At 36.3% G+C, this 26,659-nt stretch overlaps 1 protein-coding gene across 1 annotated transcript in view; it reads left to right on the top strand.

Annotated features, from left to right (window-relative positions):
- Positions 1 to 292: 292 nt before the first annotated feature.
- Positions 293 to 26,659, top strand: part of LOC134854029 (tetratricopeptide repeat protein 7B-like) — a 30,690-nt gene continuing 4,323 nt past the window's right edge. The window contains exons 1-12 of the mRNA XM_063870095.1: positions 293 to 1,350; positions 2,054 to 2,229; positions 3,067 to 3,250; positions 3,517 to 3,883; positions 7,133 to 7,211; positions 7,589 to 7,833; positions 9,442 to 9,529; positions 16,626 to 16,763; positions 17,106 to 17,485; positions 19,494 to 19,602; positions 25,981 to 26,093; positions 26,428 to 26,547. Coding sequence (XP_063726165.1) covers positions 1,332 to 1,350; positions 2,054 to 2,229; positions 3,067 to 3,250; positions 3,517 to 3,883; positions 7,133 to 7,211; positions 7,589 to 7,833; positions 9,442 to 9,529; positions 16,626 to 16,763; positions 17,106 to 17,485; positions 19,494 to 19,602; positions 25,981 to 26,093; positions 26,428 to 26,547 — 2,018 coding nt within the window. The 5' untranslated portion in view covers positions 293 to 1,331. The remainder of the gene's footprint in view (positions 1,351 to 2,053; positions 2,230 to 3,066; positions 3,251 to 3,516; positions 3,884 to 7,132; positions 7,212 to 7,588; positions 7,834 to 9,441; positions 9,530 to 16,625; positions 16,764 to 17,105; positions 17,486 to 19,493; positions 19,603 to 25,980; positions 26,094 to 26,427; positions 26,548 to 26,659) is intronic.

Below are 26,659 nucleotides of genomic sequence, written 5' to 3'. Positions count from 1 at the left end.
GACTGCTCAAATACTATTAATTTCCGAGATGTGACTTTTGTTATCATGCATCGGAAGAATTTATAGCAACAGTATATATAAATGGTAGGCTAAAGCACTATCCGATAGGGCTGACAGAAACTCTCAGGGGTTGCAATTCTTGCCTCCAAATATGACTGCACGAATCTTGGTAGTTCCAGGTATGAAGTTTTTTGTGAGTTTTTCAAAAAATTTCAGAAAACCGAAATTTAAATGTTCTGTAGTTTGTCAGAGTGCTCTCAAGGACTAAAGCCACTTCTGAACAATGTGTTAACATGTTTTGGAAACATGTCTGTAGTCGGAAAATTCTCTGCTTTTTGTGCAGCGACCCTCAGTGTATAATGACTGTCTCATGGAGATGTCAACCTAGTCAGACAGAATCATTGAAATGCTCAGTTTTAGTTAACAGGCGCAACTTTTATCAGACTTTTAAGCACCTGCCTTTTCCTTGTTTTGCAGTTCTGAATATGAAAGACTTTGGTTCTCTATTTGACGTTAGCAAATATTCCTAAGTGGTTGATAAATTATTGAAGCACCATTAATGGGAAATTTAATGGAGGGAGGCCAAGCGCAAAAAGTCGAGGTCTTCAATATCAAAATGAATTTTCCACTGCAAAACTAGTTAATATTCTTAATAGGAAATAATGTTTACTGCTTTCTTTTTTGTTTTGAATATAAACATATGCAATAGCAGCTTAAGAGAGTGAAGCTTCCGTTCTAACAGAGGCGAGGCGAAGCGAAGCTGAGTTAGAATTACCACCACTGTAAAACTGTTCGATTTGCTTCAATTATATGATATAAGGCATTATTTCGCTTTCATTTGCATCGAGAAATACACTAAAATTCAGAGCCCATTTTATACCATAAGGGCTGTACTAATTGTGTTGCTTTGCTTTAAACTGGGCTCTGTTCTGTTTTTGGAAGACACATCTCCATGTAATCAATTGCACTCAGTCGAGGAGGAAATTGGCCAGATTTGACCTTGGGCAGACCAACTCTTTCATGTTGCATTTCTCATCGCAGAAGCTTCCAAAATAGTTGATTAAAAATAAAGAGAGAGAAGAGAGAAAGGGAGATAATACTGTTCCGCAGATGATTTGTTTCAACCGACTGTTTGAAGCAAATGTCGGAATGAAATGCTATATTGCCTCCTTGTCTATCAGTTCAGCTATCGCGGCTCTGTAATTCCTAATTTAATTAACTTACTATTTATTTCCTTTTACTTTCCCACAATTTGCTACCTCATTCCGGCTCAACTTCTGCCGTGATTTTTTTTATAGCTTTGTAAATATTTTATTTACTTTTATGTTGAAATGGAAAATAACTTTGTCGGTAAGTAAATTTCGACCCATTTAAACGTTAAGCTTTGACTGGGAATATTTAAAGTGGTATTTCCAATCGTTGAGCTTGTTGGCTGATTTTATTCTGATTATGTCTGACTTTAATTGACATCGGTCAAGAAAACCCGGGGCTCTCGGTTTTTTTTTTCACGGGCAAATCTGCACCATGTTTTAATTCATGGCGACCCAACTAAATAATTTGTAAATGTTTTTCGTCTAAGAGTTGATCCTTAAAAAAGGAATATTTTAATTGTCTGCTGGTGTTAGGTATTCACTCGATGTTGTTGGATTGTTGAGTTTATTTTGAGGCTATTATTCGCACTATTAGTGAGGAGCTGATATGAATCAAACGGCGGGTGTGCAAAACGAAAGCTTCAGAATCATCCTCATCATCCCATAAAATGATGAATCTCTTAAAAGGTTTCAGGTTTTTCTGTTCAGGCTTTTCATGCACGGGACCCTATGGATGCCAAATAAGTTGCATTCAAGACAGTCTTACTGCCCCAATCAAAACTGCTTTTTCTTTTCATAGAAACTCCATTGATCGCTCCTTAACTTTCATTGGACAGTGGATAAGTTGTTGATGAATAAAGCAAGTAGTGAATAATTGTGAAGAGAGTGTGCTTGTTTGGTTTGATTGTATGTCTGCTGTGTGATGTGATGTGACGTGTGTGAGTGTGTGTGTTGTTGTGTAGACCACTTCGACCTGTTGGTGCGTGCGGAGGTGACGATCGAGGACTACTTGTACGTGCATGGCAGTGCCACCTCCCCAGTCGCCTCGAGAGTGGACGAACTGAAGACAGTGCGCAAACACCTGGACACCATCATCAACACCGCCACACACAAGGCCCCCAAGGGAGACTCCAAGAGTGTATGTCACTCTCTCTCTCTCTCTCTCTCTTCCTTCATACCAGGGATGGCCTTTCGCTCTGCACGCAGCACTGAGCAATCCGACCACACATTTTTCAAATACTTAACTTAAATTAGTGTGGCATTTAAAAGATATGGGAAAAAATTACAAAAAACTAGGCTTTTTCATTTTTTCTTTAGAGGTGGGAAGGGTGATCTGATAGATTTCTCCTTGTAAATTTGTCTAAAACATGGAAAAGTTTACACCAATTTTTCCTGACATTGCGACATTTTTTAAATCCCTCAGCCGCATCGTTTTTTTCTGACAAATGAATGTGCTGAATTAAATTCTTTTTTCATGATTCAAAATGACCGAGTTTTGTGAGACCTTGTTGTGGGAGAACTCCTCCTGTCATAAAGACCGAATCATTGAACATTCTTCAAGCGTTCAAATTTTTGAATTTATCAGAAATACTGAAGCACCATAAGCAGTCATTTTAACAACTTGAAACATATTGGCCATTCGGGTCTTCTGGTCATGAGAATGGCACAGACACCACGCCCTCACGCCTGCACTGCACTATTCTACACTTCTATTCTGCGGTCTTTGTGGCCTTTGAAATTAAAATTGAGACGTTCAGACTCTGACATTATAGTTATTGTAATTTGCCAAATAAATCTGCTGTTAAACCTTAACAGACGTTCATTGTTCAGCGATGTAAATATAATTTATCTCTGACCTTGAAGATGAACAAGTTATTGATGGAACTAAACCAGTGCAATTCCTTTTCATGTCCTTGAATAAAACAGCCAGTTTTTATTGAGGTTTCCTGGCATTTTAAAAAGCTTTTTGTTTTAGTACCAAAAATCTCTGCTACTCGAAGCGAAGATACTGATGATGAAGTTGCTCTACATCTTCGGAGAAATGGACAGTATAGACAACTACTTTGTAGAGAGTGATCTAGACGCGGCAGTGACTCAGTTCACCAATGAACACAACTCTCGCATGCTTAGGATGGCGGCAGAGGCGTATGCGATTAAAGGTACCTTTGAGATCACTCTTGGGGTTTCCGAGCAAACAAGTTGCCACTCATTTTTAAAGGCTTAAATTTAGAAGTACTGGCAAATCACTTGCTGGAACAAATAACCGAATTAGGAAGACTCATTTTGGAGCAGGTTGAGTCAAGGCCTAGTGATGAATATATATTTATTTTAAAGCAAACATTGCTATCTGATATTGGAGTTTCTATATGGTTTAGAAATAATTAATCTACGAATGTCAAATAATTCACCGGTAATTTTTTTTCAGGCCTCCAGGCAGAATATTTCATGGCATCGGAAAACAGCAATGGTACTTCTAACAAAAAATCTGCCCGGAATCGAGGCAACCCCAAGAAGTACTTGGAGAGATCAACTGAAGTATGCTTCACTTTCTTGAAGTGCCTAGACAGTCTACGCGGCTACGGGGGCGGAGGAGGATCTGTTGCGAACTTGGCAGGAACCACTCCAACGTCTCCGGTCGGCGGGATGTGGACTGCCGGATATGTGAATCAGAACTCGGGATCGGCAGCAACCAGCCCTGTGTCCCTACAGATGGGCAGCACAACTGCTCCGAATGTGACCAATTTCTTAGAGTATGCGGTGCACAGGGTGCCCTCGATGCTGTTCATGGAGGAGTAAGTTCTGTTCAGTCATATTCTATTCTATTCTACCCTACGCCACTGCATCTGCCCACCCTATTTTCAAGTACTCTCTAACTTCACAGCTAACCATGTCCCAACTATTTGATACTCTCATGCACATTCTTTTCCACACCGAGCTCTGTCCTCTTTCACTTTCTAGAGCAAGTTAAATGAATCGACACTTTTTACCGCTTTCTAGCAAATTGAGCTATCTTTTTTTTATGAAACCCCAATCATTTCTTGAACCCTTCCCTTTTGGTAAAAGGGTAAAGCATGTCATTAGGGTTCCTAAGGTCTGCAGTTCCAGTTCTGACTGGATCTTGTTTTGTTGTTGGAATGTGAAGAAATTGTAATTTTTTTTTTGGGAAAATTTGAATTGTCGAATCATCGTTTGCTTATTTTTTATCAGCATAATTTTCAAAGCATGAAAGTTTCTGTTAATTTGAACAATTTTTACTGTAATTGAAGGTCGTTCTGTAATTCGAAACTTTGCCGATTCTAATTTTGTATCAGTTTTATTTATTTCTCCTTCCGATTAGCAAGGGTGTTGTAACCAGATACTAGACTTTTTTTACCGTAAATAACTTTGTTCACAGAATTTGCACGTGAAAATGTTACACGTGTATTTCAAAAAGTCATTGTTTTTTGCTTTTAACTTGCGTTATTTGACGTTTCCTACTGTCTGTTGACTATGTTTTTTCAAGGAATTGTTCCGATTCAGTCTTCTGCCATATTTTAATCCGCTAGCTTGCTTTGGTACATTTGTGTTTTATTTCAGGTGTTGCGAAGTTATGTTTTGCCGTTGTGGACACTTGTCACGGCAAGTGTCTTATGATCCATTGCAACGTTTTTTTTTCAATACAAAATTAGAATGACTCCTTTAGCTCTCAAGAACCAGCTGAACGAAGTTGATTCTAGCATTGACGAGGCTAAAAAAGCTCTTGAAGCTCTTGAAAAGAAGAAGGAACTGCTCCATAACCAACGAACTGTTTCTGTGGTCACATTGGATCAACAGTCTGCAGTTGTCATTGACTCAGTATTTGTCAAGAAATAAACGGATTAATTGACCATGTTTTTCTGAAAGTTAGAAAATGCTCCTTTAGGTTCATATAAAGTTCATTTTTCAAGGTTTGGTCGCAGGTTCATATTTCGTTTTATAAAAGTTGGCAGGCCTGAATGTGTTGTTCAAGGCTTCTAATGTCTTTCGAGAAAGAATATTTTACTATTTGCATGTTCTTTCAAATCTCGAAGTTTTTGTTTTGAGCTTCCAATTTTTTTTAGCCAAAAGAAGCGTTTCTGCTGCTAAACAAAGGTGTAGCTCTTAAATGGCGGCTTTTCTTGCATATTTGATTTTTTTTTACGTTTGAAGAATTGTCTAAGTATATTTTTCTTTATAATTTTTATTTCATTTAAAATGCTAAAAAAAAACAAAGCGAAGACATCTTGCGTCGTTTTGTTTTTTTTTAAAGAAATTGTCAGATTTTTAATCAAGCTTCAATTTTTTTGTTGTTGGGCTTTTGTTTTGTATGTAAATTCATTTAAGTTTCATTTGCTAAACGAAAGGAAATGTTTTCTCTAGAAGAACAAAAGAGAATTTTCATAATTTTTCAACTATCTGTTGGCCGTGTTTCGCTGTGACATATAATCTGGTGTTGAAAGCAAAGAAGTTTCTGTCAAAACAAGGTAAGGGCATGACAATTCTTCATCTATATGTTGGCTGGTACTAATAATTTTAGCTGACCGGTTTTTTTGTCATACGTTTTGGCAGACTCAGAAGAATTATCAAGCCAGAAAGCAAACTTCAAACGCGTCGTTGGCGATTAGCGACATTTTGCTCCGTTGCGCTTCCGTTCGGCGCAAGTGTTATTGTTCGCGTAAATGGAGACTATTCTCATGGACGAAGGACCGAAATGGCGAAAAACTCGTGCGCGAAGTACCGAAAACAAAAACAGTCGAAAGTCAATTGTTAACATGAATCAATAGCCGTTCAACTAAAAGGATTTAAATGAAGCAATATTTTGCTTTTTTAAAACCAGATTCTTGAAACAATTTTTTTTCAATTCACCGGCGGTCAGTGATTAATCGAAAATTTAGCGTGTTTCTGCCATTTTTATATTCGGCCAAAATTAATATTAAATCCCTGGAAAAGTTCAATTTTTTGAGATTTTTTCATTCCAATTTTTGGACTAGTGAAATCTGATTGGTTGGTTTTTATTTTCGCCTATGAGGGATTCCACCCGCGTAAATCTTTGTTTTGCCGTTAATTTGGACTGTTGTTTTTGAAGTTGATCGTTTTGCTGACGAATCTTGAAATAATTGTCTGAGTTGGGGAAGCTTGACCCAAGATTGAGCGTCTATTTGAGTCTGTCGTGTGCCCGACATCAAACCGACGCGACTTCAAGTCGAATCGTAAAATTAGGGACCTCAAGCCAAAAGTGTTCTCATTAAATCCTGAAAAATGATTAAAAAACTTTTTTGAAAAATTTTCATATGGTTTTTTCAGTAGTTATTGGCGTTTTGGATAAAAATCAAGCCTCCAAATGATGTTTAGGAAAGTTGAAAAATAAAACACGGTTGAAAGTAATTTTCTTGATAATTTATGCATTTCAAAAACCGGCTGATATTATTAACGGATGCCAATCACAAGTGGTGCATTGTCATGAATAACACTTATTATGGACTAATCTTAACTTGTCTAAATTTTTGAAAAGCAACGTTTTACAGATCAAAAAATAGTGATTTGAGGTGCTTGTAAAAAAGTTTAAATTTCGGGCTGATGACCCTTCGGTTTGAAGTCCCGTCGGCTTGTTTTCCTAGACCCGAGTCTGTAAATCAATCATGCATCAGTTTATTACGTTGGTCTGCTAAAAGAACGATCCGGAAGCTAAAATTTCCGGAAAAGTGGTTCTAAAATACAGCAACCTAAGCAGTTCGCGCCGCTCGGAGTGCTATGATATTTAGACAACCGCGTATTCAGACTCGTCAGTAAGCAGACAAATCTATATTAACCAATCAGAATCGAGATGAGAAAGCAAACTTACGAAATAAATATCTATTTATTTCTTCCTTGTCTCGATTCTGATTGGTAATTACAGCATTTTTCTGCTTACTGGGGAGTCTGAATACGCGGTTGTCTAAATACTGCTACGTAAATTGCCGCCCATAGTGAAATTGGATAGATTAGCGTCTTACAATGGTTTTAGCGGTTGATAAAAATGAAATAATGGAAGGTTTTGTTGTTAGGAACATAAGTGGAAGTGTGGGAAAACTGAGAGATGACCTGCAGAAGTCGGAAATACGACACGCTTCTGAGCTAAGAGCGGTTAGTCTCTTTTTACATGTCAATTCTTTACGACATATCAACGATTATGATGGCTAATTATTAAGTTGGAAAAAATGTTATGAGCCAGGTAAGCCTTTCATTCAAAGCAGCATTTAAAAGCCTCAATATGATGTTAGGTTGAACTGCTTAGGACGCGCTGCTGTGAAATTCGAATAGGTAACATTTAATAAGTTTTTCTTCCGATGTTCGAAGAAAAATATTTCAGCAAAATATTCGGTCATAGAACTCTTGGAGCTGTGCTAAATAATTGGTATTTTTGAAAGTTCAGTGAAGATTTGGATTGTTTTTGGTTGGATTGGTTTAGGGTAGGGGACCAAAAATCAATAAACAGTAACAGTTCTATATGAATTTTTCAGCTTTTGGCGAGACAGTTGGCCGAAATTCTGATGCGTTTCGTCAGCGACCATAATTACACGTGTCTCTTAGACCCCTCCCAGCTCAATTCTCTAGCGAGGATCGCGACGGAAGACCTCACAGCATCTCTCGGTGTATCGGGTCGCAACTCGGCGGCGAGGGGTCTGATGCCAAATCCGGGAGCGAACATCTCTCAGAGTACGAATAATCTGACAAAAATGAAGAGCAGAACTTCTACTTTTCCCAAGTAAATTTCTTCTTGTTGTAGATGTTGCCTCTGATCGTAGCCCTGTAGATCGTAGACGTGTTGGAAATGTTCACCTCTGGCATAACCAAGTGATTAAAGGTCAATGATGAATGTAGTGAAGACTCTTTTACAGGTCGTGATTACGCTAGCGAGCAGCTAGTATTTTAGTACGAACCTTGTTTTTTTTCTACCCTAACTCGCAAACATAAGTGTTCATTAAAAGCGTTCACTTCTGTGCCTTTTTGCTATACTCAAGTTCATAGTAGAATTTGAAATTTCATAGCATCTGTTCTCGGCTTTATTAGTGGTTGATGTCAGTGATGGACCAAGTGTCCGTGGCTGAGTGATAAGTGTGTGAGATTCATAATTAATAGGTCGTCGTAGGTTCGAGCCCGAGACGTCGCCGAATTTTTACTAATTCGAGGCTTATTTTTTTTACTTTTTCTTATTGCATTTTTAGAAATCGAGAGCTGCTTTTTGTCGTGTTCTCGCTAGTGTTTGCGAAGTGCAGCTTGGCATCTCTGTAGCTTTTTTTGTTGATATACTTCTAGTTTTAAAAGTGGAACCTAATTTCGAGATTTCCGAGCAAAATAAAACGTTTATTTGTTGATCCAGTTTTCTCAAATTAGGTTAATTTAATTTAAAAAATTGTCAAAAAAATGTAGAAATTCAAAGAGACTTCAGGCTATCTATTTTTCAAAAAGAACAAGAGAGTTTTTTGAAGTAAAAAAAAAACATATCAAAGTAAGTAAAGCGCTTTAAAGCTATTTTTTTTTCGAAGAGTTTTTTTTTGACAAAACAAGTCAATAAATCAGGCTCAAATGAACTTGTTTGCGGTTTGACTGTTGGACTTTTGATTTCTCTTTAAGTTAAGTTATTCTTATTTGTTATAAGAAAAGCAAACTCCACTATCTAACAGCAAACGTGTAATGGTCACGAAAAAAGTTATCGACTTCTAGTTTAGAAAGTGGAATTTAATTTTGAGAATTCCCAGCGAAACTCTTTGATCCTGTTTTCTAATATTAGGTTAATTATTTTGAACAAAAGAGGTTCTTTGATATTCGAAAATTTAGATTTTTTTAAAAACAAGTCAGTATTTTTTTGTTTACTTGCGTTAATTGACTCTTTTCCAACTGTTTGTTGGCTATGTTTTGGAATTATGTCTGTGTTCGCAATTTTCTCTGCTTCTTGTGCAGCGACCCGCAATTATCGGTTGAAGCAAGGCTCTTGCGCCCATCATTTCCATTTGCAACTTGAATTACGACCGTTTCATGGATGGAGATGTCAACCTAGTCAGTCACAATCATTAATTTTTTTGTTGCGTTCAGTGACTTTCATTCAACTGACCGTTGGCTATGTTCAAAAAATGTCAATCATAATTTGTTGAAGAATTTTAAAGAACTTAAAGGCCATCTATTTTTCTTGGAATATCGAAAGTTGATGTTTTTTCAAAAAGAAATAATTTGTAGCGCATTGTTGATCTTAAAGTAGTGAAGTTGAGCTGAGGAAGATGACATTTGTTTTTTGTAAAGCTTAGATCAATGCAGATGCAGATATTTTTTTTCTGGCCTAATGAACGAACTATTGTTTTATGCTGCTTTCTTTTAGCATGGAAGTAGGCGGCCACACTGAGAGTTATGTGCCCCAGAGTAGAATGGAGGAGATCCTGCTGCTACTCCTAATCACAGAAGCCCTCGTAAGTCTCCTCTCTCTCATGTGGCCCATGTCATAAAACTAAATACAACCGAAAGATATTTTCCAATTAGATAGATCCAAATTTCCCATCTTTCTACTGGCTCTGAAAATTTGTTCGTGCTTTCAGAAAGAGTAAATTCACTTTTGAATTAGAATTGTGATTTAAATCGAGTTTTATCATTTGATCAGGGTTAATGTGTTGCAAATGAGTTTAGTTTGATTTGAGAGTCTTGAAAACGGCGCCGTACTCCTAAGTGTCCGCTAGGATTTGAAAGCATCAAATTGAAAGTTTTAAAAAACATGCATTGAATTTTAATTCAAGTTTCTAAAATGCCATTGTTCTGATGGTTTTTCAAGCATTCTCACAATTGTGCTGGCTCTTTCTCATCGGCTTGCTTTTTGATCGGAGTGTGTCCTAGTGATCCAGTTCTCAGTGTGGCTTTTCCTTTTCTTATGAAGTGCTACGGTTGGATGAGCTCAGCTCATTGCCAACTGAGAGGCCCTGTACGAACCCTCTTCAGAATAGTTTGTCTTCTATTTTCCCTCTCGTGTATTATGAAAGTGAATCCAGATGGATAATTTAAAAGCGGTTTTCAAAAATTAGCGGCAGTCCTTGTGGCTCGCAAGTGCTCGGCAGAAGGCCACAAAACAAATTCCGTCGGCAAAACAAATTCAGTAGAGTTGGCTTTGTTCTGTGTAAAATGACATGCTACCAAGGGATGAGAATATTGATGTCGCTTTTGTATCGTACTGACAGTCGCAAAAGACGAAATTTTCTCCCTTAGCTAACGTAAAATGAAAAAAAAACAGTACCTTATACCAGCGCTGCTGTTCTGACTTCTTTTGTTCCGTCCTGAATGTTCTGCAAAGTCGTGAATGTTCCGTCTGCTTTTTAAGGTCTATGAAGTAGTGTTCGCTTTATAATAAAAATAAAATAAATGAAATTTTGGAGAAAAAAATTCTAAAACTTAAGGTCTACTAATTTTTTCTTTGAAATTCGAAAACTGAAGTTTTACAAAAAACAATTCAGTTTTTGTTTCTGTTCCCTTGCCTTTATAATTTTTTTCCTACTGTATGTTGGCTATGTTATGTTATCTTCACATTGACTTGATTAATGGACGGTAATTTGTGTTCTAATAAAAAAGTTCAAATGGGTGGAAAAATTTGGAAAACATTGTTCTAAAAGTAGAATAATATTTATAGATCTCCCTGCAGATTAGAAAAAAATGTTGGTCAAATTTTTATATGGGCTACTTTAATCAAACAAGTATCAAACGCCATCGATTCTTGCAATTGAAAGAACGTTAAGATGATATATGTTTTCTTTGAAATTCGAAGTTGAAAAAATATTTATTGTGAAGCATAGTTGAGCTGTTGATTTCTTGGTCTGGAAGCGCGTAACAGCCTTTTTTAAGAAAAGTCAAACGGAACATGGGTTGGTCTCTAACTCATCGTTAAATTTAAGATTTTTCTAAAGCGGTTTTCGTTTTAATATTCCTTCTGGGTCTTGATGCAATTTTTATCGCGGTCATGGCGTGTTATTATTATACCCTTTTAACTGGGCCTCCGGCAGGAAATAACCGGGTGATTACACTTGCGAAGCGAGTGTATTAATAAAAACCTTCTTTTTTCCAACCAGCGTCGCAAATAAAAGTGCTATTTTTAGTGGCACTTTGAACGATAGGCTGCTGTAGCATTATAATGTCATATTTGCTTTAACATTTTGTTAGTAGAAAGTTAACAAAGTTGATGCATATTTAATTTATCAAATTAACCGAAAAAAAGTTATTTGCTTCAAACAGCAGTACAATGATAAGATTTCAGAATTTTTCAGAAACTCGATCTCGCTATTTGTTTTGAAATGCATGAGTTATACAAAATTTGGCTTTTTGCTTTCGAATTTATTACATGGAAAATTGTGTCTTTTTGTATTTGGTATCTTTTTTGCGGCATCGAATTGGAAATTTATTAGCATATGTAGCTTGGTTATTAGTGGCTAGTTTTTGGGTATTTCAAGCATCCGTGGCTGAGTGGTTAGTGCGTGAGACAAAATTGCAAGGTCGCAGATTCGAATCCCACAAGCAGCCTAGTTTTATCCTAATTTGAGGCTTATTTCTACTCACAAGTGTTTAAAAACGTGTTTCGCCTCTGTGTTAAAAACGTTGTTATCATGTCGCAAGTGAAAGTTTAAGCTTGTATTTTAGGTTGTATTTCTCCTCTGAATAATTTTGTAAAAATTCAGAACATTCTTGGAAAATTTGTGTTGGCGTAACTGTTTTTTTTTTGCTTATTTTTTGACGGATCTAGAGTTCTAGCGCTTGTGTTGTGGCAATTCTTTGGTCGACGGTTTTATTGAAGTTGAAGAATTCGATAAATTTATTCGGAGATTTCGAATGGTGTTTTGTCCGTGTCATTAAGAGTAATGAACGTAGTTTTTCATCACAGTCGCTAATAACTACATATATGCATTCAAACATATTGATGCATTTATGAATGCACCTAGGTATATATGCACTTTTTGAGTTCAATTGAAATTCATATTCTGAAAGTGACGTAAAGAGCACTCTCCAAATACGAACGTAGAAATGGCGCGAAAAAATGTGAACGATTTCTAGTTTCGAAAATGGAATTTAATTTTCAGATTTTCCAGGGAATAAAAACTTTACCTGTTGATCCAGTTTTCTCAAGTTGGGTTAATATTATCAAAAAAGCGCCAATCATAAGTCCTTCAAGAAATTCAAAGAGCTTAAAGGGTTCCTTTTTATTTTTGAATTTCGAAAAATGAGATTTTTTGAAATTCGAAAGTTGTACTACATTTTAGTTATTTTAAAGGGACATTGTCAACAGGGCTTGGTGTATATAAAACCACTATATGCCACGATTTAGTGTCCATATATTCTAGAAGCTTCAAAAAAAAGAAGAAAAAAGTTTATTTCAAGATAATTTCAACATGTATTTTTTAACAAGAAAAATAAATCTTATGTATTTGCACAACATTTATTTGATTTTAATTAAACCCCCAAGAGGACAGAAAATGAACCCCTTATGGTCTCTGAACGCTGCCAGAAATTTATAATATGATTACACTTGCGAAAGCAAGTGTCTTGTTATAGGGAACTAGATTTTTTCCCTTAATAACCTTTCCTACACATTTGATGCCTTAGGGTTTAAGTCCCGGTCGGACCTTGTTTTTTTGTGTGTATGAAATTGAATTTTCAAAGGGAAAAATGGAATAGACTGGTTTTTCGTCTTAGTTGCCACACCTCGTTTTTTTTGCGCTGGAAGCAGTTTTCATTGTAGTTCAAGTGTCGTTGATGAATTCCTGTAGTTTGTAAATTGGCTACCCATGACTGGTGTTTTTTTCGTTTTTTTAAAATTTTAATACGATTTTATTCGACGTAAATGATAATTTAGGCTTCGGCTTATGTTTTGTCGGTTTAGTGAAACTTTTTTGCGTTGGCTTTACTGCACAAAATGATTAATTTTAATATGAACAAATCTGGTCGGTTGAAGTATAAAAGTTGAAATTCAAAATATATCGCTCAAAATTTTTATATTAATTTCCTTCCAAAATTTTTTCTCTGATAATTTTTTTCTTGTAAGTTTTGAATTGTCAGACTTTCGTTTGTCTGCTCAAGTTTTTCGGCTTAGCTGCCGCATCACAAAGTTTGCTTGTACTGTAAGCAATTTCATTGTAGTTGCAAGTGCAAGTGTTGTTCAATGTAGTTTCAAGGGAGACTGAAAATCATTTTCTGGCTCAACTTGTGTCTGCGCAAAGATTGTCGGTTTTGTTTTTTCCCTGGTGCTAATATACTATTAAAATGTCTGGTTCTTTTGCTTAAACTGAACATCTACCGTGACTTAAGAAATAATAAATTTTGGTAGACCTAGTTTTTCATTTTTTTTTCAGTTTGTGTTTTTGGTTTGTGTTGTATCACAACTAATGCGAAGCTCAGCTTAGCACCTGTGCATATATTTTATTTTTCATGATACAGTATACAAATTGAGGTTAGAAAATATCATTGTAATCGAATATTGCTCATACGTGGCGGATTATTAAAACAATTGTGATTCAATGGAAATTATGCCGAGTAATTTTTTCTGTTAAGACCAACAAGCTTGAAACTTTGATTTGTACAGTTGAAGCTATTTAAAAAAAAATTGGCTCCAAAAGTTTGCTAGTCTTGGGCACCTGAATTCATTTAACTTGTTCAATCCACAATTGAACTTGTCCCTTCTAACTCCATAAAACCAATAGAGTTGGCTGGAGGCTACATTAATAGAGAACAAGCAACTGAGTACATGTGGCATCAATTAATACACAAGTTCAAGATGATACCAGTTCCTCAAAGGAAATTGGAAACCCAATTTCGAAGGATAAATTGAAACGAATAAATTTTTTGATCAAAACTTGAGTAATTCCGTCTTACTGGGGATGTAGGAAACATAAGATCTTGATGAACAAACGATATATGAACTCATGTTTTGGGGCAAAAGATTATCTCATAAGAGACTTAAAAAACTCTTTTGTACTGAAATTAATTAATGACCTTTCCGTTTTTCGAGGAAATCGACTAGCTGTTTGAGCTAATAAGATTAAATGAATTATTAAGAAACTCTATAGAAATAATCGAAAGCTAAGCACATTTCATCAGTTCATAAACGTGCAATTCATAATCAGTAAAACTGTATGAATACAACTGTAAAATTGCATGACATGAAAAGATCCTCAGAATGAGCTGAACTTCTGAAATAAATACGCCTCATTTTTTTTGGTTTTGCATCGCAAAGACTGCATTTTCATTAGAAAAATTTGTACACCTGTAAACGAAAACTTCCTGTTGAGTAATTTGAGCTATTTTGCTGGGAAAAAATTGGTAAATTGATTGCTTGACACATCACACCGCATTGGTTCCCCAGCCTTGAAAGAACGTAATCAATATGTGATTCAAGTGTTGAAAGCGTATCAAGTTATCAAAGCATCATTCATGGCGGGTACATGTCCTTTTTGTCTTTGATTGTGTAAATCCATTTGCTCAGTTTTGTCGAGAAGTAACACTAATTTATTGGCATTTAGCTAGTTATGTTTTCTAAATCAACTTGAACTGGCTCATTTTGTCTATGGTTAATTTTGTATTGATCGAAAAACAATTACGATTATTTACAATGGCCGGGCAAATCATCAAATTAGGGAAAAAAAGTAGACAGAAGATCAACCCTAGAGACACAACAGCTACCACTGGTTTTCTTTGCTCAGATAACTTTCAAACCATTAATTGTGTCCAAAACTGACAAGTTAGCTTAAATTGTCAAGTGAATATCATTAACAAGTGTTAATTGTTTATTTGAATTGCTTCAAAATAACGGAACCTATTCAGATATAAATTAAATGAAGGATTTCAAATGATGAGTAAGTTTGGTGAACCAGAGCAAAAGAAGGGAGATAGATTTGTAATTGTTTCCATCTGCCCTCCTTTTACCCTTATGAAGAGGAATAGCTGTTGCTTTTTAAAATTACTGGAGAAAGTCCCTGTTGTAAAGACTTCATAATGAACTTCACAGCTCAGCAACGAGGTGCACAATTTACGGAGTCTAAAACATGTCTAAGAATGATGCACTAGCCAAACTGCAGTTTATTGATTCACCCCCACTGCCCACATCTTTTCCAATCTAGTCTCACAAGGGGATGTTAAATGTGTAATTGTCCTGGGGGTGGAAAATGGCGAGTTCTTTCACCAATGGTAGTTGCTCTAAGTTGAAAGAAGTTGATTTTGTTCGCTGAAATGGTTTGTTCTTTGCTAAATATATCGGCTGTTTGATCTTCATTGCAAGATTTAGGTTGTCTCCGAGGCAACCGGATTTGTGTGGGCGTACAAAGTTGAACCGAAAGAAGAACTCACAAACCTATAGTTTCTTTTGTTTCTATAATTTTGACATACACAACTACCTGTAAGATTTTGTTCTTATCAATTCTGAAAGGTTTGCTACGGGTTTCGTGCCTCTATTTTGTATATAAGGATTTTTGGTTTCAGCAATTCACGGATCTCTGGCGTAGGGTGGATATTCTTACAGTTGATTTCAGATTCGTAGAAGGAAGCTCTAAGGGTCCAAGCAGTGTCTAGAAGAACTGATGTGCATTTATCCGTTTTTCAGACTAAATATACAAAAAGGATTGGAATAATTGAATGAGAGGCTGAACTCCTTATCTAATTGTGACATAATTTTTATATTTTTATGTTTATTTTTTACCCAAGCTTGCAGCTTGTTTCTTTTTTCAATGCCGCTACGCCCCCAAAAATGAGAAAACATCATCAAAAAATGAAATTCTTCCGTTTTTCTTTTTTTTTATAGCTGTCCTTAGATTTTGTGATGTAGTTTCGTGATCAAGGGGCAGCGGTTGAGTTTCGGCTAATCGGTAAAACATCTTTCCAGATATTGGCCTAATTATTCTGTGCTTGCGCAGCAACTCTATCCTGGTGTTCCGACCACTCCCTTTAATTCTACCCAATTTTGACTACTTTAAGAATATCTGCCACGAAATCAACTAGAAAATTTTGAAGCCTTTCAACAGTGATTTCGATTCCAAAAAAAATCAAAAAGTCTGTGTATCTTTAAAGTCTGATTTATCTGATTTTGAGACCGAAATGCTCATAATTTGATGGCACTTATTTTATTTATTCTGTAGTTTTAAGTTAATTTTTACAGCAATTATCTCTCATTATGCAGTTTGTTTTTTGTGTTGTTTAAGTGCTTTTTATGAATAAAGAACAACCAGGATTTCATAAACAAATCGAACGTTTTTTTTTTTTTTGTTTTTTTTTTCGATTTTTTTTTTGTTTTTTTTTGAAATAAAATTATTTTCTGTACTTACTCTGTATTTACTCATGTTTCTGTACTTACTCAAGTTTCTGTACTTACTCATGATAGCCGGAACATTCTGCGCTATCAGCACAGTAACCGTCTATCCATGTTCGGTTTTGGATTAGTTTTGATGAATGTTTTCTTTTGCCCTTTCGGTTAGAATGATGACGAGTGTTTGTCTGCATGGAATCTTGGCTTACATGCTATTGTGTACGTGTTTGCCTGTTGATTGATAGATCTCGAAGGAGTTGGTGTTGGACATGGGGAGTGAACACGAAGTGTTGCGGACGAAGAAGTTGAAGGAGGAGAAGTTTGTGCTGGATCTGCTGACCATAGTGCTCTCCAATGGACAGCAGTACAATCTACTCTCACAGGTACATCATACTCACACACTCACATACACACACACTCACATACACACACACTCACATACACACAGCTCAAACAACCTTATCATATATATCTCCTCTATCCTTGATCTAAATCATTGTATTCATAAAAAGTCTACAACTCATCTCATCTGTTATCGTATGTCGTCACAGCTGAATTGCTGATTTAATATTTGAGCGGAAAGTTTTAATCGTTGATTTCTAACAATTAGCTAAATATGTATCAGTATCAAGCAAGAGCAGCTCATCCAAACTAAGTGATTTGTGTTTTGCTTGTGACAGAGGAAGAAGGGAGGGAACATAGAAAATAGTGTGTCTGTGTTTTAGGCTGTCGAACGTGGCATGTCAGTTGCGTTCGAGGACAAGGAAATGTGGTTCAAATACGCTCTCTCCTTAATCAGTGCCCGCAAATACGCCAGGGGCATCATAGTGCTACGCGAGTGTGCCAAACTGGACCCTACCAACTACCTCTACCACAGTCTCATTGCCAGAGTAGCTCTGCAGAATATCCGGGAACCTCTGGTTGCCATTGAGAGTCTGGAGAAGGCGCTGGAAGCCAGTGGGAAAAGTGCAGATATGACATGTTATGATGAAGCCAAGATCTATTTATTGATGGCTGTTGCGTATGCGATGAAGGCCGAAAGCTCAACTGTTAATATTAGCGATAAAAACCAAGCGTGGGAGGCTGCGAGAAATCATTTCGCCAAGTGAGTGAAAGCATGTACTCCTATTTATGGAGAGAAAGGGAGAGGAGAGGGCGGCGTAGTTTCATTTATGAACAAAGTGACAAACAAATTCATTCTTTTCGACAATCTGAATAAATTCAAGTGGGAATTATTCAGACTAATTTAAATGCAACCTCGCAAAAGCTACTTTTCTGAACTATCATTGGTTTTGTAAGCTAATGAATGAAGGCCAATGGGAGAGAGACAGGAAGTGGCCACATTTCCCCTTCCCCTCAGTCGAAACATCGAGGAGTTGAGATGCCCACCATGATTCCTACTCGTTGCTTGATGGTTTAAGGCATCATTTCCCTGTTCTGGAAAAAATTGCAAGCAGCTCTTAACTAGGCTGGACAAGACAATAGGCTTCTCCGAAAAGAGTTGATCGCCTCGTATGTCGCTTTTTTCCTCGTGGAGGAATGGTCTTAAAATAGTGTCTGATGGTCTGCAAAATAGGAGAAAAATTACAAAAAGTGACAGTGATCGAAAATCACCATGGGATATCATTACCGCCAGGTGTTATTATGCACACTTTGTGCAGACTGAATCTATCTATTATACATTTAAATGCGGGCATTTCAAAGTTTTTGAAATGCGAGTTTTTTCAAGGTATTATTTTTGCATGCTTACCGAAAGAATTTTTTCACATTTAAGTTATATCGCATTTTGCAATGGTTAAGCATTTTTTTAAGAGTATTGAACGTAGTGAAGACTCTTATATAGGTCTTGCTGGTTTTTTTTCCAGGAAAAAGTCTTCAAAATATTGATACACTTAGGTATAATGCGCTTTTTGAGTTCAATTGAAATTTATCTGCTGAACCTGTCGTAAATAGCACTCTCCAAATACAAACGTGGAATTGGCGCAAAAAAAAACGAACGATTTTTAGTTTCGAAAGTTGAATTTATTTTTAAGGTTTCCCAGCGGAATAAAAACTTTGCCTATTGATCCAGTTTTCTCAAGTTGGGTTCATGTTATCAAAAAAGCGCCCATCTTCAATTGTTCTAAAAACTCAAAGAGCTTAAAGGGCGTCTATTTTTTTCTTTATATTCGAAAGTTGAGATTTTTTCAAGAAAGTCTGTTTTTTTTTATAGTTACTTGCGTTCATTACTCTTTTCCAATCTTCGATTGGCTATGTTTTCGATTTTGCTGTTCGAGTTCAGTGTTCATTTCACCGAATTATAAATAAGCAGCCTGAAAGTGGGATGCTTTCAGGGATTTTTGTGATTTTTTAAAAAAAATTTCAGAGAACTCAAATTACAAAATCATTCACTAAGTTTGAAATTCTCAACCCTGTAGTTGGGTGCTGTCAAAGTACTCTCAAGGATTGCTAGTCTTGGCTCCAATTATGACTTTTCAGATCCTTGTAGTAGTCGAGATATGATAGACGTGGTTTAAGATTTCTTTTAAATTTTTCAGAAAAAAGAACTGAAATTCCCAACCTAGTAGTTGGGAACTGTGAGGGTACTCTCAGGAGTTGCAAGTTGTAAATCTTGCGTGCGTCCAAATGTGACTGCTCCAATGCTCTTTATTCCGAGATGTGACGTTTTTTATTTCGTTTTAAAATTGCAAAGAACTAAGATATAAAGAACTTCACAAATTTTTTCAAAATTTGAGTTGAAAAAAAAACTTTAAAAAAATTGAAATTACCATCCCTTCCTGTAATTGGGTGCTGTCAGAGTACTTTCAAAGGATGCAGATCTTATTTCCAATAAATGCAGTTTTTTTGAGCTGTTAAAAATTCGAAGCACCGTAGGTGCGTTACGCGCTAATTTATTTTATAGACTACAATTGATCTGAAATATACGAGATCATTCTCTGACAGACACAGCTTGCTACTCCATCCCGCATTTCGTCGAGAACTACATGCTTAAAAGTCCTTTTTCATCCTCTAGCAATGAATAATTTATGCATCCATTTGAATTTTTTTTGATGTTTTTTTTATTACGAAATACGAAACCTTTTTTTCAGTATCAAATTTGACTGGTGTTTTAGAGCTTACGAGCTTGATGACATGGAGCCCATTATTGCTTACAACTACGCTTTGTGTTTGGCCAAAGCTCGCAGGATCTCAGAAGCGTGTCGTCTTATTAGGGACTACGAGGCAAGTACCTGTCTCCTTTTTGTATGTCCACCTTTTCACTGCCAGATCAAGTGTCTTGTAATCGGAACTAGACCTTTTTTTCCAATTCTGAGGTCACGCTCGCAGGATCTCAGAAGCATATCGTTTTGTTAGCTGCCTCGGTGTTTCATGTCCATTTTTTCCAATATACTTTTCTTAACGCTTGCTATTCGCAAGCGTAAGCAAATCGGAATGAATATTTTTTTTCGGGATAACAACTTGTTTAGCAGAATCAGTTGGTATAATGGCCCATGAATTCAAATTTCTCACCGTCTCCGGAACGCTTAGCCTGGAGTTAACAGATACGCCTGGTACAGTAGAGGTCCTGGGTTTGAATGTGACCTAGCTAGGAGTTAGTAAATTGTCAAGGGCCTGTGGCGCAGATGCGAGAACCGCGATCTTTTAATCTGGTCGTAGTATCGAATCAGCCACAGCAGAAGTTTTATTTTTTTTGTGGCTTTTTTTGACCTTTTCTTTTCTTATTGCCTGTTATAGAGCTGCTTTTTGTCGTTTTCTCGCTAGTGTTTGCGAAGCGCAGCCTCGACCCTGTGTCTAAAGTCTTAGATAGTTTTCTTATTTTTGATAGTTTTCTCATTTTTTCCATTACTGAATCGGTTTTCATTGTAATTGAACGTTTTTTTTTGTTTGGATGACGTTTTTTTTGTTTGGCTGAATATCACTCCGTCAGTTTAGTTTATTGTAAAAGAACGCAATTATTTCAACTTATATAAGTCTTATACGATTTTTTTTTTAGCAAGAACTTCTAATTGATTGAATATTTACATAATTACAGAAGTGCAACCACAAATGTTAATGCAGTTATGAATGTACTTCGGTATATACACTTTTTGAGTTCAATTCAAATTCATCTGCTAAAAGTTAAGGTAAATTAGGCTCTCCAATTACGAAAATGAAAATTAAACGAAAAAAAACCGTGAAAGATACCAGCTTCGAAAGCGCATTGTGGTTTTTAGATTTGCCACCGGAATATACAATTTACTCATTTAGCAAAAATTTTCAATAATAGATTGCTCTGGAAATTCCCAGATCTTCATCCTGATATATAATAAGTTAAAAGCTTTGTTTCCCGTCAGTTGTTTTGGCTTATGGTTTATCGGTTTAGTGACTTGGTTTTTCGTCGTAGGAGGGAGGCGTAGAAATTTAGTTTCAAACGTTTCAAAAGACTCTTTGATTTCGGCTCAAAGGGTGTTTATACAACGTTTGTCTGCTTAGTTGCTGCTCGATAAATGTTTCTGAATTCTTTTTGGCTTTCCTTTCGTTTTTTGTCTGCTAATTTGCAATTATATGTTTGCGTGGTATTGCAAGTGGCCCAGAGCTTCGCTTCGCCTTTGTATATTCAACAATCAAACTTCAATGTTTTCCTCTGAAAGTAAATATTGTTCAAGCGTGTCCGTGTGCTTATGCAATGACGTATGCACGTTATTGCAAGGCTTTTTACATTCATTAATGTAGAAAAAATGTCAGTGTTAAAATTTTTAGAAGTTTCATAAATAAGATATCTTTAAATATACTGTTTTTTGAAGGAGTACTTGTTAGTTATTTTTGTCCTTATTTCAACCCAGAGCTTTAATCGGGAAAAATCACTGACTCAATAGAATTCATTTTTTCTGTGTAAGTGTTATTGACGAAATGACTTATGGTTGATTTAAATTCCGTGTTTTTTTTTTTGAGAAAAATAATTAAATTTATTTCCGCTAGGATTTGATTTGCGGTTTGAATTATTTTTTGTATCAGTTCAGTTTTTTTTGATTTGGTAAAATGAGGCATACTTACGCTTTCCTTTAATGAAAAAAAAGCAAATTATTCAATAGAAGCTCGATGAATTTTTTTTGAAAGTGGAATATGTCTGAAATATTCCCTGCGGAATTAAAATTAACTCATTGGTCCAGATCTTCTATTTCTATTGGAGTTTTGTTTTGAAATCATCGATCTTAAAAGGACCTTCAGGTTCGAAGTGCTTAAATATGATACAGTTTTCCTCTGATACAGAGTTCGAAAGATTACAAAAAGGAAAAAAATGATTAATGAATTTTCATCTTTCGAATTCTTTTTTTTGGTTTCCTCGAGTTCATTAACTCTTGTCGAGCACTCGTTGACAGTTTGCTTGCTTTCAATCAAAAAAGTTTGGAAGTGGGTCTTTGTATAAAAAACGACCGAACTTTAGATGAGTTCAACGAAAATACGCATTTTGTTCGGGTCATCTTTTCTCATTCATTTTCGTTGAAATGTTGTCTTTGTTTTTCGTGAATATTTTTTAAGAGTCGATGACCGTAGTTCAGAATCTTTTATAGGTCATGATGCTTTTTGTTCGTCTATTTTCTGGAAAAGTCTTAAAGTTTGTTCAGGCTCAAGTTTACTTTTTCTTGGCTTGACTTTTGATTTCTAATTAAGTTTAGTTCTTTTCGCTTGTTAAAAGGAAGGCAAACTCCACTGTCGAACAGCAAAAACTTTATTGATTCTTTTTTCTCAATTTGGTTTAATTTTTCCATAAAGTGCCAATCAGAATTGTTCCAAGCATTCAAAGAGTTTTAAGGGCATATATATTTTTTCGAAATTCGAAAATCTCCCAAGTGTTTTTTTGTTGTCTTGCGTTCATTGATTCCTTTCCAGATGTCTGTTGGCCGTGTTTTCTCTTTTTGAATCTTATCGTTTTGTTGGTAGACTTGCAAAAGCAAGTGTCTTGTAATCCGGAACTACACTTCTCGGTAAACAACTTTTAGAAATTTCCAACTTGCTTTTTTATTGAGCTTTAACAAATTCTAGGTTCCTTCGCACTTGGCCTAGAAGTAACGCCTTGAGGTACGGGGTTCGAATCCCGGTCGGACTTTGTTTTTTTTTCAGTATTTATGCAAAAATTTAAGTTTTTCTCAAAAACGATTCCACCTATTTTCGAAAAAAAATTTAGCTATGGAAAAACCGCCTACTCCCCCGTTGCCTTTTGATTTTTTTCGACAACTACTCTCTCATTGCCTAACACAAAAGTTGCGAGCAATTTGATTTGTCAGACTTTGTTTATTCGCTCAAGTTAAGTTGGCTTAGTTGCCACAGCACGGATTTCTGTTGTTATTAAAACAAGTATCATGGTAGTTGCTAGTATTGTTAGTTGCAGGTTCGGGAGACTTTAAATTTTGGAGAAAAAAATTAAGTCCCAATGGGTGTCTGCTCAAAGCTTGTCGGCTTTGTTTCCACTTCGTAACTCTTGTTCCGTTGCTGATTTAAATTCAAATATCTTGCTTGGCATGTTTGCTCAAAGTTCATATTTTGTAAAATTGTGTAATTTGAAAATTTATGGGATTGGGTTTGCGTTCAAGACGTTTTCGAAAATTTTCTCTTCTGCAAAGTTTTCAGTGTTTCTAAAAAACTATTCCACTGATTTTCATAAAAGTCTATCTATGGAAAAACAGCCTACTCCCGCGTGTGCCTTTTGATTTTTTTTCGAAAACTACCCTCTCATATCTTTGTTCAATTCGAAGAACGGGTTGTGAAAAGCTTCTTTCAATACGCGTCTACTCTCATTTTTTGACACAAGTTATGACACTAGGAAAAGTCGACCTTTTTTCGACCATTTTTTTGGAAATTTTTGATTCTCTCAAAAACTACTTTTGATTTTCTTAACTTTTTATTTTTCTGAATTTTTTGGGTGCAATCGAAATTACAGGTTGCCTGAAATTCTTCTACATAAGTGGCTGAGCCCAAAGTTTTTCACACAACAAGCTATGATTCTCGAAAAATTTAAATTTTTGATGTGATGGGATATGAGGAGACAAGTGTAATGAGGAGACATGTAGAATTTGGTGATTCTACTGTAATTTCGACTAACTTGCAGATTCGTGTTAAATAGCATTACCCTGGACTGAGAGGTTTAGAACTGTACGCCTACGATAATTTAGTGGTTCAGTTGAGTGATTATTAGCCTAAGGCGAACGAATCAGAACGATCAAAATTTAAAACATTTTCAGGGTTCAAAGTCATTATCGATACTTTTCGGAAAACCGCAACCTAGGTCTTCTTATACCAGGCACGAAATTGGCTCATGAGGACATCTCAACTTTGCGAGATTTAAAAAAAATCACCTGTTGCCGATGGTGTAACATGATGTATAAAAACTTTAGACGTCCCGCACTAACACAGCGAATGGATTTTGAAAATTTTAATGCCAATTCTATGGTTCTTTTTAGAAACACATGCAACCCTAGAAGACCAGGGGATAAGAACTTCCGGATATACGGCGCTGATAAATGCCCTAAGAAAACAGTCCTCCATCGTCGAATTCTGGAAGTTGTTTCTCGGTCCCAATTGAACGCAGGGAGCCAAAAGTTTGAGATATCATAGGTAGTGTCAAGGTTAATCACTAGTTTTAATATGAGCCAAATCCGGCGGTTGGACCGGAAGTTTGAAGCATTTGGGAAAAACATCCTTTTGACCGGAAGGAGGCAGTTTATGCAAAATAATGAGCGGGGGCATAAAAATTTTACGTTGGCACTAGACACTATAACTCATCCCCGAGAAAGAGCCCTAGTGAGTAAAACCCCTCCGAAGACTCCTTCCAGTGTTAATAGCCTTTTCCCGGGAAAAGTGATAATGGACATCATAAATGGGATAACTTGGGAAGTATTAACATGATATGGATGAAACTTGGTAGGTAGGACCCCTATGGGATTCTAAACCTGAATGTGGAAGATTGACCCCGGAGTGACCTTTAAATAACCTTTAGGCGATTAGGACTAAAATTGCATAGAAAACCCTGGGATTAACACCGGAAAGTGGCATATTCCCCAACCTTTGGAAACGAGAATCGTTCACCATCTAATATTTGAGAAGGAACTTACCTATTGGGAAATGAAGCAGAATGAAAGAGGTGTGAGTTATACATTGTATCCTTGAAGTAGTTGAACTAATTTAAGTGGACTTGGCAAACATTGGGCTCAACTTAGCTTTTTAGAAATTCAATCTGACTAAAGGAATGTAGCCAGAGAAAATTGGCGGTAATAGGATCATAGCATGGGAAGTAGGTTTTCTAAATAATATGAATGGGCGGGATACTTATCCAGCTTCCCGGAGGTGGCTTTTTAGTACAGTTTGGTACTTAATTAACGAATTACGTTTCCCTGATGGCTAGAAGGTCGAGATTTGAATAGTTTTTGCACGGAATTTTAGATGCTTGAAGTGAAGTAGCTACTCATAGAAAGGATCTTTCCCTACCCCCGGCAGGTCGGAACGTTGATGGGATAATTGAATAAAAACCTTGGGAGATTGGTTAATCTAACATAACTCGGTTTGGAAGTGAAATTGGACGTGATATTAGCACCACTTAGTTAGAGATGCCTATAATGAACTTGGAATTTAAGACTAATGTCATCAGAGGAAAAATTCAACTAAGACCTTGAGAAATGGGTACCAAAGTAAATGTCTGGACTTTGGGGACGACATAACTCTAACTATAACTAAAACTCATATAGATAAACATTATAGAGAATAACAAGCAGCCTACCCTTAGACAGAACCATTGTGCTGTGAGAGCGAATGGTTGATTCGCATTAGCTAGAGAACAATTATTGCAAAGTTAGTGGATAGTTTTTACCGTTAGTTAGAGAACAGATAGCGAAACTAGAGTCTAGTTGGTTCTCCGAGTTAGAGAATCAGCAATCGTGAAGTAAAGAGATCAGTAAAAGTACCTCAAAGGAATAGTGATCCTTAGTGACACTATTATTTTTAGGAGGTCAGATTGAGTGATTGTGTGGAATTACTGTGTAATTGGTTAATTAGGATTCTCTAGAAAAGAGATAATTGTCAGCTAAGTCAGTTGGGATTTGAATCGCAATTAGTCAATTGTGTTGATTGATCGCGGACCCTTTCTTTTTGACTAGATTACTAGATTATCATCTGGCCGCCTAGAGCCTTCTGTATTTGGACCAATTTTTATCTGAGTTTAATTACAGCTAGAATTTCTTGCGATCGATGATAGCGGACGAGACAGCCACAGGAGCAGTATTAAAGGGGCAGGTAACAAAATACCGTACGGAATAGTTGCCACCAACTTAACCCTTTCGAGATTGTGGATAGTAGTGAATCTCGTTCGCCCCGCTGAATTCATTACCAAAGGGACCACTTTGCGGTGCCGTTAAGTTAGTGTGTGAACGGGCCTAGAGAAGCAATCCCCGAAATCTACAAGACATTAACATGCTTGTCTTAATGTTGCACTCGTGATTCTTTTTTCATCCATTTTGTAAGCTTTTTTTTAAAGAACTGCAATTGAGGTTCAAATAATTTTTTTATTATATTTGAATGGAGTAAAATTCTTGTTTGTTAAGCATTACCATAAAACTGGTTTATTAATAGGATTTTCCTCCCGCCCAAGAGCTGAATATTTTGCTGCTGACATCCATGAAGAAGTACGTAGATGCATTGGATCTGGTGGCTTCATATCTAGAAGGAAATGCAGAGAATTTGACGTGAGTTATTGACAGGATTGCTTCAAGATTACTTAAAGATGCCAGTAAATTGAGTTATTTTTTGAGATTTAACGAAGATCCGTGCCTAGTTTTGAATTAATTAGTTTAAAATAAGTAGACAATTTTCGGATCTCTGGTACTTGGTAATTTACTGCCAGCCTTCTAAAGAAATATTTCAAAAGCAAAAAATATGAGAATATTTTGTACCTGGTACTGAATCCCCCTGCTTTGCAAAAAAAGGGAAAGTTAAAGAGATCTCTTGCTATCTCTAGAAATGAGTAGGAAATAGGGAGAATTGTGTGGAAATTTTGGTGGAGAATAATTGAGTGTTTAGGTTGTTATTTCTGAAGACGGCCATAGAAGAGAAGATGTATGGGCCGAGTGTGGCAGCCAGGAATCTGAAGACTATGGCTGTCCAGATGACCCGACTCGGATTCCCTTCATTCTTTTTCAGGTGAGAGGACAGTGCAGATTAGAGAGGGCATATTGCACATGTCCAAATATCCCATTCATAGATATATGACGCACTGTAATGAATACTAGTGACTAATTATTCAACACTACTT

The sequence above is a fragment of the Symsagittifera roscoffensis genome, chromosome 9 (assembly GCF_963678635.1).
Source record: "Symsagittifera roscoffensis chromosome 9, txSymRosc1.1, whole genome shotgun sequence".
In the NCBI taxonomy this organism is placed as follows: domain Eukaryota; kingdom Metazoa; phylum Xenacoelomorpha; order Acoela; family Convolutidae; genus Symsagittifera; species Symsagittifera roscoffensis.
The sequence above is the reverse complement of the archived record's forward strand: the minus strand, read 5'-3'. Positions and strand labels throughout refer to the sequence as shown.